We start from the raw sequence: 15,980 nt of genomic DNA, 5'->3' as shown, positions 1-15,980 counted from the left end.
TAGGGGCCGCCATTGCTGTAGTACCTCCAAAACAAGCTAGTTTTCCATTAGACAGCATTGCACTTTAGACACGTTCTAAACAACTGTCTGTTTTCTAACTTTTTTTAACTTTCTACAGATCGATATTCCTCCTGTGATAACGCTGGGTTAGCTACAATTAAAGAAACCAGGCTGGTTTTCGAATGAAACATTTTAGAAATCTCGTATACTAATGAGGGCCGGACTTTTATTGACAGGCCGTTAGCATTAGAGCTAATGGCGCGGCTACGACCAAACTCCACGCTAGGGCTGAAACAGCTAATCGATTATTGAAATAGTCGACAACTATTTTAGTGATCGATTAATCGTTTTCTGGTTCACACAGACTCAAATGGAGCACAAATTTAAAATAGTGTACCGTATTTTCCGGACCAAAAGTCGCTCCGGAGTATAAGACGCACTAGTCAAACATTGCCTAATGAAGAAAAAACAACAGGCTGAATAGGCGTACGGTTTGCTAAGGTAACACATTGTTGGTCAATAACATTAAGCATAAACAATGAACTAAATAGGTGTCTGGTGTGTTAACGTCACACAACTGGCAACTACCTGAGGACGGAGATGTAGCTGCACTGTTGACAAGAATCTCCCATGTTTTCAAGCTCTCATCTGCGAACTCGTTCCTCTAGCTGTGGCCATCGAGCTTTTAGCCCGTGATTAGCTTGTTTGTTTACTTCATTGCAGTAACCTCCGCTCTCTCGCTCACTCCAAACTTTCTTACTGCTGCTCGATTAGCCTGCAGCGCCCTCTAGCAGCATGTGAAAGTATTTAGAATTTTAAATAAAAGGAGGACAAAAATCGCACCCTCCGCCAAACTATGAAAAAAAGTCCGACTTATAGTCCGGAAAATACGGTATTTTTGATTAAATATCTTGGCTGTGTCACATTCAACCAGAAACCAGAATTAGCACTTAGCCTCCAACAAACATTTACTAAGTTTACTCGATCAGCATGTCCTCAAGCGGCGCCACTTTGCTTATGTGATGTCAAACCATTCACAGCCAAGTGATTAATCATAAAAATAATCAGTCGATTAATCGATTACAAAAATAATCGTTAGCCGCAGCCCTACTACACGCCTCGAGGGGGCCAAGACTACAGTGAAGATCCCGCCCCCTTTTGCCCTTTGTAAGAAGATGCTCCGTCACAGCAGGGGAGGGGGAGGAGTCTGTAAATCCACCATGATTTCCCCCTCGAACAAGGTTATGGCAAACATTGTTAAATAAAGAGTTTACAAATGGATATACTTGATAATTGATTGTACCATCCATCCATCCATCCATCCATTTTCTTCCATTTGTCTGTTCCCGGGTCGTGGGGCAACTGTTGGAGCTGCCTAAATCACACTGCACCCTATGGCTCCTCCTGCAGGTGGTGGGTCCACAGAAGGACGGCCTCACGACTCAAACCGGGCCTGTTGGTCTCTCATAAGGGGCTTCTGATCCGCTCTTTCTCTGACTCGTCTCCTAGGACCTGTTTGCCCTGGGAGACCCTACAGGGGCACGAAGCCCCCGACAACAGAGCTCCAGGATCATTCGGGCTCAAACCCCTCCACCACGTTTAGGTGGCGGCTCAAGGAGGGGTGATCTGTACCATGACAATAAAATATGACTTTATTGATCTTACAATGCAGTCAATTATTTTTTTTATCGGTAGCAAAAAAGCTGGATCGGTCCATCTCAAATTTCAAGGTGAAAAACATCTCAATTTCAATAAAGGGCTGCGACACTCCAGACTTTGGGAACGGCTGCTTTTGACCATCTGCCCAAAAGCTATAATAACACGAGCAAAATCTCTGTGTTTCGCAGAATATGCTTCCCTCAAGTCCCATCATTTTCACCAGACTCACTCCAGTCATTCGTATTTCAGTCTTTGAAACATAAGCTTGAAAAAATAGGCTTCACGACATCCATTTTAGACGAGGGAACATTATAATAAACACAGTAAAAGGCACAGAACTGTCAATTATTAAACCGAATTTCACTTTTAAACTAGAAACGATCGCTGTTAATTTCCTCGTTCCCCGGAGAGATGAGCGGCGGTGGATTTTAACAGATGAACTGCTGGATAATCATCATTACCACAAGAGCGATGCTTGTCACTGTGGTGCAACCAAATCACTCAATTGATTCACACCGACTTCACACAAAAACAAACAGCTCCGTTTTCCTGACGTTTCCCTCCAAATTCCTCATTACGTGGTTTCCAGTCGCGTGAACGTGCCGCTGTCCCTCTCGCAGATTATTCTTTCATTAGTTATTAGTGGAGCGAATTAGAAATATGCAAACCTTGGCGTGAGCGCTGCCGAGGACCTTGTGTTTCAGAGGAGCTCGTTAGTCGCTGAAAAGTTTCATAACAGGTGCCATTTCGGAGGTTTCCCAGTAAAAGCAACACTGTGATTAGGCCGGGTGTCAGATGAGGATAGTTTTGTTTCTTTTTAAGCAATTAGTCAAGAGCAGACATCGGTTTTGTTCCAACTTGGACCAAAAACATGACAACATAGTTTTGGATCAGAATGGAGTGGACGGCCGCACGGGAAAACCTCGGCCCTGAAAGAAATGAATAAAGTATCGGGATCAGACCCCGAAAGTCTGAATCAGTCAGGCCCAAACTCTGCATGTGTCACGGTTATGTATTACCGTAAATTCTCTAACACTGGCCTGTATTCCATTAGCGGCCGGGTCTCTAACAGTGGCCGGGTTCGCGGCTGGCGGAGGCAAATTAAAGCCGGTCTCTAAAACAGGCCGGGGCTTTTATTAGAAACTATAGCGGTAGAAATATTCCCCATGTTAGGAATTTGTCTCATACTGGTGTAAATGATAACTCACGTGCAGGAAGTAAACAAACAGGAACCCGGGCCGATGAGGACGCTGCGGAGGAGCTGATCCGAGCGTAACTTTGACACAGATTTAGCCACTTTTCAAACCTCCTGTGACGATGTTTGGAAACAGGCCAAGCAACAAATGTTGTGTGACCAGGGTTTTAATCAAGTCACCATCGTGTCTTCAAAGCACGTCCAGCTGCTCCGTGTGCAGGTCAGTCCCACGCCTCAAAATAACTCCTCCGATCAGCGCGAGCGTCTCGTCTTCTCTCGGGTCAGTCTCATGATCGATCAAAAATACAAACGCTCCGTCTAAACTCGCCTTTACACAAGATAACAACAAATAATCCAAGTCCGAGGTAAAAACGAAACAGAAACCTGCAGTGACATTGATGTCAATGCTCCGCTAACAGCAACGAAACACTTCCTTTTGTCCCGACAATATAAAAGGTGTCAAAGTTCCAGCCGCTGGGAGAGGGTTTGAAATGTTAATTAATAAATGAACCTAATATTTTAGGTGCAAATGGACACGAATCTCGTTTTTCTTCGTTTTCCTGGTCGTCTGTTTTGCTCAAATAGAAATAAAGGCCTGTCTCTAATTGTGGCCTGGTTCCAATAAAGACCTGGTCCTAGATGCCCTTGAGTAACTGCAGGATTTTGGACATTGGGCCTCATTTCGTAGTTATCCAGAGTGTTGCTGATTTCTGGAGATAAATATATTTTTTAGTTAATGCAGTCCTTATATTTGAAGAGTTTAGTGGTGCTAGGCTAGTGCATGTCTATGGTAACTGGTAGCCACCATTAAAAACAGTCTGACCCAAGGCAAATCACTTATAACACCAGACTACCCATATAAATGTCTGCGTTGACTGAATAATGTTTTAAATATAACCATTTTGCATTTAAAATAACTTCTATTTGAGCAGCATCAACTTCCTGGTTGTAGCTACGCAGCGGCGGAGTGATCTGCTCGGTTACCGGATCTACAGTAGTTTGTTTACCTGTGGCCGACATTACTACACGTGGAATTCACAAAAGAGCTTTCTACAAATCAGATATGGCAACGTTTGGAGGACGAGCCCATGATTTTGAAGAGGTCTTTAATGCAGGCTACTAGTTACCATAGACATGCGCTAGCCTAGAGCTAGCCTAGCACCACTAAACTCTTCAAATATAAGAACTGCATGAATTAAGAAATATATATATACCTACAGAAATCCACAAAAATCGAGCCCCTTTAAAGGGGCTAGATGCAAATTGGCCACTCACTACTGCCACCTCAGGTAATACGTGTAACTGCAGCTTCTATATTAAGCTCGTGCATGACGGCACTTCAGACCCGAATTAACACCTTTCTGAGCGACAGTGCAGGATTTAGAGGCAGTTGTGGTGAACAGGTCTGAGCTCATTCTACACATTAGGACATGGCTGGAACATGTAGGGGGAGGAACATAGGAGGGAGGAACGTCCCTTTAACCTCAAAATTATGTATTTTCCTCCCCCTACATGTTCCAACAATGTTCTAATGTGACTTGTTCACCACAACTGCCTCTAAAATCCTGCACTGTCACTCAAAAAGGTGTTAGTGTTCGAAGTGCCGTCATGCACGAGCTTGATATATAGGGTGCAGTTACACGCATGACCTGAGGTGGCAGTAGTGAGTATAAATTGGCTAACTTGCATCTAGCCCCTTTAAATTCATGTCCCATGATTCTGCTCAGATCAAGTTTATCAATCAGTTAGTTTAGTTTAGCTCCATTCATCCTACAATCTCAGTATTTTCGGACATAAATAAGAGGTAAATATCTCTAAATGCCTAAAAGACGCATAGAGAGAGATTAATTCATGACGGATAAAAAAAAGCTCATCTCAGATTTTTTTTACAACCCTGTCCGTCAAAAAGGCGGAGAGAAATTGAGCTGCTGCAAAGGCGTAACTTCCTGTAAAGGATCAATAAAGTATCTATATCTATAATAACGAAACCACTGCATCGGGCTGCTGCACCACCGTTCTTCTACATTTTGGAAACAGTCACCAAATAAACCAAATATCTTCATCTTGTTGCATAATCTACACCAGCAGGAATAACAGGTAAACCCGTCTGCCACAGTAACAGTTCCTCGCTCCTCTTCAGACCTTTATATCCGCTCAGCTCCTCTGGATCCACGTTCGGCCGAGGGAAAAACAACTAATTTGATCCTTCTCCCAAATGAACAAGGCCCTGCTCCGTGGACCGCAGGTGTTTTCAGCCGCGTCCAAAGCCGATGATCAGCTCTTTTCATTAGCGCCTTTATTGACAAAGCCATTGAAACGCGCTCATCCCGGCTGCGATTACTGCGGCATTGTGTGGACACCTCCGGGTAAACAATAGTCGGTGATTCTCTCCAGGATTCAGGGAGAGCACGGAGGTTTTTTTGGGGCAGGTTTTGGAGTAGATTAGAGGGAAACGCTGATGGTGAATGTGCTACAGGCTCTGGAGAGGAGATGAAACTGATCCAGTAATTAAACAAACAACAACAGTGAGGTCGATAAACTGTGGTTAGTGTTCTGAAGCAGTGGTGGTCCTGCAGAGGGAACACGATACACTGAATGAAACTCAGAATGAATTAAGCGTGAAGGCAAAAACGAGAAGCCAAAAGACGAACTGTTATCGATCTGTGAACTTCCCTTTTATGTCAACAGTATGATGTCGCCAAATATTAGATCCTTTCTGGCAAAATCTGAAGCCGATCGGAAGCTGTCTGTTGACGTCACTTTGCAGATCAGCTCTCCGAGGTCCTCAGCCACATCTGCAACCTGAGCCTCAGCCTGGAGAAGGTCTCTGTCCTGTGGAAGACCTCCTGTGCGACTGGTGTGAGCGCAACCACCTGTGCTTGAACATCAGTAAGACGAAGGAGATGGTGATCGACTTCACAAGGAAGCCACTACCGCACACACCGCTGAACATCCAGGGGGAGGACATTGAGGAGGTGGACAGTTTCAAGTACCTGGGTGTTCACCTCAACAATAAACTGGACTGGCCCCACAACACCAACTCCCTGCACAAGAAGGGCCAAAGTCGCCTCCACCTCATGAGGAGACTGAGGTCCTTCACTGAGGTCCTTCAGAGTGAGCAGGCCTGACTCTGGGGTGGCCTCTGCTCTCCACTACGCTGCCGTGTGCTGGGCCCCGAGCAGCACAGAGCGGGACAAGAACAGACTAAACAAGCTGGTCAGGAGGGCCAGCTTCGTCCTGGGCTGCCCCCTGGACTCTGTGGAGGAGGTGAGGGACAGGAGGGTGTTAGCCAAGCTCACCTCCATCATGGACAACACCTCCCACCCACTGCACGGGACTGTAGAGGAGCTGAGCAGCTCTCTCAGTGGCAGACTGAGACACCCTCAGTGCAGGACGGAGCGCTACCGCAAAGCCTTCATCCCCACTGCTGTCAGACTGTACAATAAGACTGTAAAGTAACATGTGCAATAATCTCTGTATCAGCTGCACTTTATTAACTCTGAGTGATCTTCTTGAACGCCGACTGTAACAAGTGAATTTCTCCTTTGTGAGATCAATAAAGGATTATCTCATCTTATCTGATCCCGGTTCCTAAAACAGCTCACGCCAGGGAACGGGCCCACTACAGACCAGTTTCCTTGACCTCCCACCTGATGAAGACCATGGAGCGGCTCATCCTCACCCACCTACGCTCATCCACCAGCACTGTGAGGGTCATGTTCTTTGACTTCTCCACGGGAGTGGAACATCTCCCTACATGGACCATCAACTACCTCACTGACTGAACACAGTACAAGCGGCTGCGCAGCTGTGAGTCTGAGGTGGTCGTCTGCAGCACCGGGGCCCCTCAGGGCACCGTCCTCTCACCGTTTCTCTTCACCATCTACACCAGGGGTAGGCAAGTTTGCATCGTATATGGCCGATTTTAATCATTGCCAAAACACCAAAGGCCGAACCTCACCACTGTATCCCAAAGTAAAGAACTTATTTTCTGCAAATGCCGGTGTTTTACATCAGTGTTCTCAAGTGGTAAGGCTTCGGGACTCATAATTACCCCAGGATGACATGCCGCAATTGTCATATATCGTCTATATTAAAAAAAAGTTTTAAAAAAAACAGCCCGATGACATTCATTTAGGCTCGTGACCACAGAAAATGGGTCTGCAAGCCACTTTCTGGTCCCAACCCACGAGTTGAGAATCATTGTTTTACATTATGTGTATGGTCCCACAACACCAACACCCTGTACAAGAAGGGCCTGTCACCTCCACCGAGACCTCTGCTCAGGACTTTTTATGACTCTGTGGTGGCCTCTGCTTTCTTTAAAAGTCATGATGTATCGAAGTATCGGCACATCATAAAGTTATCACGAACCATGTACGGTGTATCAAAGCGAATCGCTCACAACTTATATTTTTTATTGTAATATTGTCCAGCTGCAGATACTGGCACCGAAACAACAAAGGTCAACTCGTCTTGACTCTTTCACTGCAAAAAGTAATTAACTAGATCAGTATAAACATCTCAATTTAAGCATAATAATCCAAATTTTAGTTGCTTTGACTGGTTAAGAAGTTGTTGTTGGGTCCTAGATTATTTCACTTGTTCTGAGATGTTTCTGGCTCGTTTCGATACATTTCGTCCTTATTTCAGGTCATTTTCTTTGCCAGTGGGGTAAGAAAATTGGTCTTATCTCATTGGTAATTTTACTTTCTTATTTCAAGCGAGATTTACCCTAGAACTGGTCGGAAATGTCCTCAAACAAGCAAAGTAAACTAGGTCCGATCAGGAAAAGTGCCTAAATGAGTGAAAACCGACAAAAACAGGATGCATTTCCTCAATTCAAGTCATTTAAGCCAATGCTTGATATTTCTTTTTGCAGTGCACAGCAGATTGTAACAAATGTGTGTCTCCACTGACCTTCTCCACAGCTTTCTCCTCCGTCTTCTCCTTCTCCTTGTTTTCTTTGACCGTCTCCTCTTTCTCTTTAACGACGGCGGGCTGTTTCTCTTTGACCGCCTCCTTTTTCTCTTTGACCGCCTCCTTTTTCTCTTTGACCGTCTCCTTTTTCTCTTTGACCGTCTCCTTCTTCTCTTTGACCGTCTCCTTCTTCTCTTTGACCGCCTCCTTCTTCTCTTTGACCTCCTCCTCCGCCTCCTCGTCACTGTCCAGGATCTGACGGCTCCGTTTCGGCGGCTTCTTTATGGGAGACTCCAGCTCGTGAGCCCCGTTCTGCACCTTCAGGGGACTCTTCACCGGCCTGCGACAAAAACACAGACTCCCAATATTAATCCACTCACGGAAAACACACTGAAGCAAAAAAAAACAACCGAGCAGACGACACACTGTACTTTCCTTCTACATCATTTTTCACCTGCGCAAAAGGGGCGACAACTCAACGAAATCAATCCATCAAGCTACGAGCTACGGGAGTCAAACCCAGGAGCTTTTTTTGCAGGGAGACAATTCATTTAGTCACATTTATATTAATTCGAACACATTCAATCATACGCTCTGCTTCATAAAGCCTTTCCCACATTAATCAGTCCCTCCAGGATCTCGTGGGCCATTTTTCCAAAAGTTACGATGAAAAGTTTGTGAATTTTTTTCTTCTTAAGGCGAGACACTGCAGGTGAATAGGGAAAATAAATAAATGTAGAGATGTCAATTTGAAACTTTTGCTGAACATTAGATATAAATATGAGAAAAAAATGTATTGCACTTTTTCTGTCATTTTATGTTTTCACAAAAAATAAGGCATTTTGAGCATTAAAATGGCCAAAATTGCCTATATTTTAACGAAATGCAAATAATGAATTGAGCCAGATTAAATTTTATGGTTTTATTTTATTGACATATTAGTAACTAAGATTTTTTCAGGGGATTTTGGATATTTTGTTTAGTTTTTCAATAAACTAATCATCAGTGAAAAATCTGTAAAAACTCAAATTTTGCCTGTTTTTTGGTTTCAAAGTTGAATAAATCAGGCTAGGAATTAGATATTAAAAAATCCCTCTGAAAAAACCTTCAAAATATTCTTAGGTGTCAGACTGTAAAGTTTGGAGTCTGTGGGAGCTTCTATAAGGGCTCAGGCTCTGCCCGAGTGCGGCTTCTCTCATTCAGAGAAAACCAGCCCTGAAGTTTTGTAGCGAGTGCGCATGCGCGGCCCGTTCTTCGACTTTTCCGCACCAGCGTCTTGTAGGAGGAAAAATACCATATTTGGGTAGAAGCGTCATCACGGGGACCCTGAGCAGGACACGTGGATGTAAAATCTGTCAATATTTATGAATGAAAACCCGCTTGAAAGACGGCGTTTCAACGCAGCGCAGCAGCTACTTCCGGGTCGCCCCCACCTCGCAGACAAAACATCATAAAATAAACATCATGCGGGTTAGTTTTGTCATTTTTATATCTGACATGAAAACTAAGATGTAAAGGGAGGAAAATAGATAAAAATCTCCACTTCGAACACTGCGTGAAAAATCAATACTTTCACCTGCCGTGTCTCGCCTTAAAACGATATATTTTTACATCAACATAAAACTTTTCTTTGCAGTTTTAGCCTCCTAACCCTCGCCTGTAGTTGATGAAAGTAACACTGCTATGAGGCTAGAGCGCTTTATTCATACTGACTGGTAAATCATGTCAAAATAGTTAATAGTTTCAATGTGGTGCCTATGTCTTGTTGCACCAAACAATTAAAAAATTAAAACATCGATTCTGAATCCCCATTAAAGCCCAGACTTACTTCTTGACCAGCTCGTCCGCAGATTTCTTTTCCTTGGCCTTGGGCTGGAAGAAGGATCTGAAAAGACACAATAAGAGATTTAATCTTTGTAAAGAACTGGCAAATGGGGCGTTCACCTCAACAATAAACTGGACTGGTCCCACAACACCAACGCCCTGTACAAGGAGGGCCAAAGTCGCCTCCACCTCATGAGGAGACTTTATATGACTCTGTGGCCCCGGGCAGCACAGAGCGGGACAAGAACAGACTGAAGGAGCTGGTCAGGAGGGCCAGCTCCGTCCTGGGCTGCCCCCTGGACTCTGTGGAGGAGGTGAGTGACAGGAGGGTGTTAGCCAAGCTCACCTCCATCATGGACAACACCTCCCACCCACTGCATGGGACTATAGAGGAGCTGAGCAGCTCGTTCAGTGGCAGACTGAAACACCCTCAGTGCAAGAAGGAGCAGGTCCTTCATCCCTTTTGCTAGACTTAGACTATACAACAAGACTGTAAAGTAACATGTGCAATAATCTCTGTATCTACGTCACTTTATCAACCGCTTGCACTATGACTGTAAACCTGCACTGCTAATACTGACATTGTTATAGTCTGTTTTAATCTTATTTTTTATTGTTCATACTTTTTGCCTCTAAAAGGGAAGGGACTAGATGCAAGTTGGTCTAACCACCTCAGTAAGACCAACCTGCCACCTCAGGTCTCACGCGTAACTGCAGCTTCTATTCACCTTATTCCGCCCCGCCCACTTTTGCCACTTTTTGCGTTGTCTCGGCACCTCTTTTTCCTGACACTTCCGGTCGAGCGCGAAGCCCGTTCATTTTAACGGAGAACGAGGGAAAATATTCTCCGCTCAAATCTGATGTTTAGTCGATTGATTTGTGTAAAATGGCCAATGTTCATTTGCACCGACATGTCGACCAAGCAGCGTTTCTCAGTGTGGCCTGAAAACGGCTTTGTTTTAGTGTAGTGACTGATTTTATGTGGATTTCTCCAGCCCCATGTTAACACATAGGAGAAAAGGGGCGGGACCAATTCATGGCGGCGCCCACGCGAGGCTCTGGAATAAGGTGAATATTGAATTGCATAAATGGAGAACCCCTTGAGAAGCAGCATCTTGTTTTCAAGGGGGACCATAACATTTAAACATTACACACAACAGAAAAACAAATAAAGCAGTAAAAAAATAAAGATAATAATGTTATTCTAATCAAGAGTACACTACAAGCAGTGGCATTCAGTTTTTAGATAAGTAAAAAGAGACATTTCGAAGGGACCAAAGGTTGATGAAGACCTCAGTGATACAGGCCCTAAAGGAGAAGGACCTCCGGGCCAGCTCTTTATGCACAGTTGGAACAGTAAATATAGTTTAGTGAGAGTATCGAAGAGGGTAGGAAGAAGTATAAGGGACAAGAAAATATTTCTATATTAAGCTCGTGCATGACGGCACTTCGGACCCGAATTAACACCTTTTTCAGTGACAGTGCAGGATTTTAGAGGCAGTTGTGGTGAACAGGTCATTCTACACACTAGGACATTGTTGGAACATGTAGGGGGGGGAAAATACATAGTTTTAACATTTTAAAACTCTGTCTAGTCCCTTTAAAGATTTGTGTAGTCATTGTATAGTTACTATTTGATCCTTTGCACATATCCTGTCAAGTGAATTGTTCCATTGTGAGATCGATATAGGCTTCATGGACTCACTAAACCTTGACATTGTTCAAATCTATGCTGAAATGTGTATGTTCTGCTGTGCATTTGACCAAAGAATGTTAGTTAATATGGTCTTTTTGCTTAGACAATTAACATTATTTGCTTCTGTGTGTAATTTTCTGTCATATCGCTGAGCATTGTGGGATTAGCAGCAACTGTAAACTAATGGAGATTTTAAAAGTTAAAATACTGGAGTTATTGTTCATATTAAAACACTTGGACACCACAGTGAGTCAGATGTATTTACCAGCAGTAACTTAGCAGCCAATGGCTATTTTCCCCACTTTTTATACTGTTTTTAGCTAATGTTAGTCTATGGAAATGTATGCTAACAGCTGCAAAGATGGCGGATCTCCATGGTAACTGTGGACTTTACCGAACTCTGAGAAATTGAATAAAAAGCGTCAATTTATGGCGTTTTTTCTCCTTCCCCTGAGCTCCAAGACGTCAAAAAAGTCTCACAAAACTATATACGTTCACATCGTGACTTTAAAAGGTAAATGAAGCCCTGGTTGCTGCACATGTGTGTCATTAAAGACAAGCGAGGGCTGAGAGGAGCTTTTGTTTTGAGCTCTTTCAACATTACGTTACATAATTTACATGTTTTATCAATTGAAAGTGAAATCCTGACAGCTTTATTCCTCACACTTTATCTTAAATCCGTGCTAAGTGTCGCAGTTTGCTTATTTTAACAGCATTGAGCAGTTCGATATCAGGAAGTGAAGATGCTAAAATATGAACGCGCGTGCATTTAACGACAAAAACACACATATGCAACGGTCTGTAACGGTTATACTTACGCGATACTGCGCTGCATGGCTCACAAAATATCCGTAAAATGCTGCAAATCAGAATTAAATGGCTAAAACCGGGTGCAGTGTCCGCATACGAGGCAAACAACTATGTGAATATTCGGCGCCAAAATCCTATTTCAACCAAAGATCGTGAGTAATGAGAGGATGACTCGCTCACTGGTGATGACAAACTCGAAATTTGGGGAATAAAACGGCCGCATTTGCATAATTTGACCAGCGAGATTGTCTGAAACGTCATGTAAATGTTTTGTATACAAAGTAGCGAGTGTTTTTTAGGGTTTATTGGAAGAAATGTGGAATAAGATGCGGAGTTTCCTGAGACAGAGAGAGAGTGACACCTCTTCGTCTATATGTTTTCGCGCCAGTGCTCTCTGTCGCCCCCTGCGCTTCCGGTTTGGTACTGCAGCAACATTGAAATACATGACTGCTGCTTTTGGTGGCTTCATGTGGCATATAAAGCGATGTAAATGGTTTCCCCTATGTTTGTAAATATGTAGCAATACAGAATGACAAGAAACAGACAACAAAATGACAAAAACATTTTAATTATTTGAACTTAAAAACACATTCACCACAGTACAGACTAACAGACAACACTTTTTTTTGCAATAGATTTATTTCTTTTATTTATTTAAATGGCCATTTGCTCAAAATGCATTTCTCTTCCACTGGTGCAACAATATCTCCAGGTCGCTCCTACAGACTTTTTGGACTTAATAATATTTTTTAAAAGTTTTTTCAGATGGATTTTATTTATATGTAATTCCTAGCCTGATTTATTGAGTTTCAAATAAGAAAAATAAAATGAAATACAAAAAATGTACACATCTAAAGGCTTATTTTAAAACTAAACAATATAGGCTAAGGGTGCCCAAAGTGGGGCTCGCGGGCCAAATATGGCCCACCAGAGAGTTACCTACTTTTGCACCGCATCTGGTATAATACCCATTCATTGTCAGTGGTAAATATTGATGCAGTACACCTTTTGGCCACCAGCATAAAATTGGGGGCGCTGTTTCACTCCTTTCGCAAAGTTAAAAACACTGTTGTGGTGTCTTGGTATCAACTTTCCCAGTTCTCCAACTTTTATTGCAAAGGTCGTTGACATCAACAAAGATACATGTTAAAAAATGTACTTAATAAAAGAATTTAAGCAGAACTGACTCTTTCAAAATGATCAAATGTGGCATTTTCTTTGAGTTAACAAATGAATGAGCTAAAGTCACTGCTGGTCGGCTACTGTAAAACTGTGTTGTTTACATTTTGCACTATATTGCTACAATTGTTGATTTTGTTCAACTAAAACTAGGATTTTGTTTAAATGTAGCATGTTATTTGTGTAGATGAAATAAAATAAATAAAGTAACTACTATTATTTGCAGTTATATGTGTTTCACGCTTGATATCGCCGTGTTTGGCCCGCGACCCTCAGGCACTTTTTCATTTCATATTTTGTCGCCGTAAATATAGGACATAAAAGGCCTTTCTTTATATATATATGAAAACATAAATTGACTGAAAACTTGCAATACATTTTTTCACATATTTATGTCATTAATCTACAGTTTCAAATCAATATCTCTGAATTAAAAAAGTTTCCCTATTCATCTTAATGTTGACTTTAACTAAATGACCTTTTCATCAATGACAAAAGACAAAAACTAAAGTAAAAGTAACACTGGTTTTCTCAATGATCCATCCCTGTGGCGTCTTTAACATAAACCCCAAACACCCTGAATCCACTCTCCTCATCTCTCGGGGCGGGCGCTCTCTCCCCACGGGGCAGACCTCCTGTGGTCCCCGGGCGGCGCTCTGTCCGGCTGCCCCTTCGTCTCCATCCCGGGACGAAGAGGAGGAGGAGGAGGAGGAGGAGGAGGGGAGGTGAAAGGGAAGCCAGGGGGGAGTCCACACTGCGGAGGAGGAGGAGTCAGGGCGGGTTTAGGGAGGCAGGAGGAGAAGAGCAGAGAGGAGGGGGAGGAGTGGAGCGCTGGAGTTTAGAGACGGGAAAGGAGATGGAAAAGACTTCATTAGTGAGAGTCGCAGGGTTACATATACTCATCTGCATCTGTTTTCTGCTGTATGACCGATTTTGAGGATCTGTTCTTTACTTGAGTCTATAGTATTTATGTCTTATGTCTTTTACTCCACTACCTTTGAAAGAAAAATATTACTCCACTACATTTTCTGTATTTTAGTTCAATTAAGTATCCAAACTAACACCGATTTGAAATGTAAATTATTATAAATGCAATACATTTTACAGAAGGGGTCCCGAGTAGTTGGATTTTGGGAGTTGCCGCCTGAAAAGTTTGGTAGAGCTTTTATTAAAGGGCAGTCGTCTCCAGCTCGCCGGCCTGGAGACTAGTTGGAGACTCGAGTTGTCGTTCCGAGACGTCCCCTGGAGCTAAGGCGAGTCTCGGTGAAAACGAACAGGTTGGATTTCAGCGGAGTCATGGGTCTCCGGGAGGTCTATGTGGACTCAAGCACTATTTTCTGTCCTCAACCTGAGAGACGTTTCTGTGACGTCCCTGCAATGTCTCCATGACCTGGCGGACAACAAAGAGATACCAAAGAGATCTCAAAGAGTCGTACAGAGTCTCTTTGAGGTCTCCTTGGTATCTGACAGGTTTCTGGAGACACAGCATAGACCTCTGGGAGAGCTCGATCAGAGACCACCACCAATTACTACTAACTAAGGAATATAACATATTACTTCAACAAAATACAGGAATTGCTTAGTCATTAATATTCAAGTAACTCGAATTACAGGTGCAGTTAAATGGTTTGTATTGTTGCACCAAAGAAAAAATGCCAAACTCCCCCCAAATAAAATGCAGCACCAAATCAAGTTGGACAATAAGATAATTAGTTAAATAGTTATTAAGATAGTCGCGAGTAGTTAATGTCCTCAAAACAAAACACAAGAGAATGAGGAAAGGAAATCTGTGACTGCACTTTTGCTCGGTGGCATTATTATTATTTTCAGTTTATATTTTGCCAAAGGTAACTGAAAAGAGGCAAACCAGACACCAGACAAACCATATAAATGTCTGTGACCATAGAATAATGTATAACTATTTTGCATTTAAAACAACTTATATTTAAGCAGCATCAGCTTTGTGGTTGTATAAGCCAGTGCAATTTTTATGCAATTTCACCTAGTTGCTTTTTTTTGTAAATAAAAATGTCGAATGTCTGTGGCCTCCAGTGATTGGCAGAGTAACCATGTAATACTCTTCCATATCAGTAAGTGGTCGCAGGTAGCTCATTTGTGATGATCAATGGCATTGTGTCTCGGGAGACTATAAGGTGTTCCTATTCAAGACACTTTGATGAGAACAACTGAATATAGGCTACAGAGGTAAAAAAAAAAAAAGAAAATTCTGCTGGTGGTGTGCCTCGTGATTTTTTCGATGGAAAATATGTGCCTTGGCTCAAAAAAGGAAGAAAAACACTGGTATAAGCTACACAGCGGCGGAGTGATCTGCTAGAAAATAGTCCCTCAAAATGCGATCATTCATGTGATTCAGGACAGTTATATTCCAAACATTACTCTACGGACACAGACATTTATATGGTTAGTCTGGTGTTATCAGTGATTTGCCTCAGGTGCTCTGTGGAGCGGGTCAGACTGTTTTAATGCAGGCTAGCTGATACCATAGAAATGCGCTAGCCTTGCATTAGCCTAGCACCACGAAACTCTTCAAACATAAGAACTGCATGAATTACAAAAACAAATATATCCAGAAATCAGCAACACTCTGGATAACTAGGAAATGAGGCCCTATGTCAAAAATCCTGAAACATCCCTTTAAGCAGATTTGTCATGTCTACCTGAGTACTGTCAGTTACT

General features: G+C 42.7%; 1 protein-coding gene across 1 annotated transcript in view; it reads right to left on the bottom strand.

The window, feature by feature from the left end:
• Positions 1-12,233, bottom strand: part of lig1 (ligase I, DNA, ATP-dependent) — a 190,618-nt gene extending 178,385 nt beyond the window's left edge. Inside the window, exons 1-4 of the mRNA XM_079561006.1 lie at positions 12,113-12,233; positions 9,603-9,659; positions 7,871-8,114; positions 7,775-7,810 (exon numbers count right to left, since the gene is read on the bottom strand). Of these exons, the coding sequence (XP_079417132.1) occupies positions 7,775-7,810; positions 7,871-8,114; positions 9,603-9,659; positions 12,113-12,129 (354 nt within the window). The 5' untranslated portion in view covers positions 12,130-12,233. The remainder of the gene's footprint in view (positions 1-7,774; positions 7,811-7,870; positions 8,115-9,602; positions 9,660-12,112) is intronic.
• Between the last annotated feature and the right edge of the window lie 3,747 nt (positions 12,234-15,980).

Source organism: Gobius niger (assembly GCF_951799975.1).
Source record: "Gobius niger genome assembly, chromosome: 8".
In the NCBI taxonomy this organism is placed as follows: Eukaryota; Metazoa; Chordata; class Actinopteri; order Gobiiformes; family Gobiidae; genus Gobius; species Gobius niger.
This window is presented reverse-complemented; position numbering and strand designations above follow the sequence as displayed.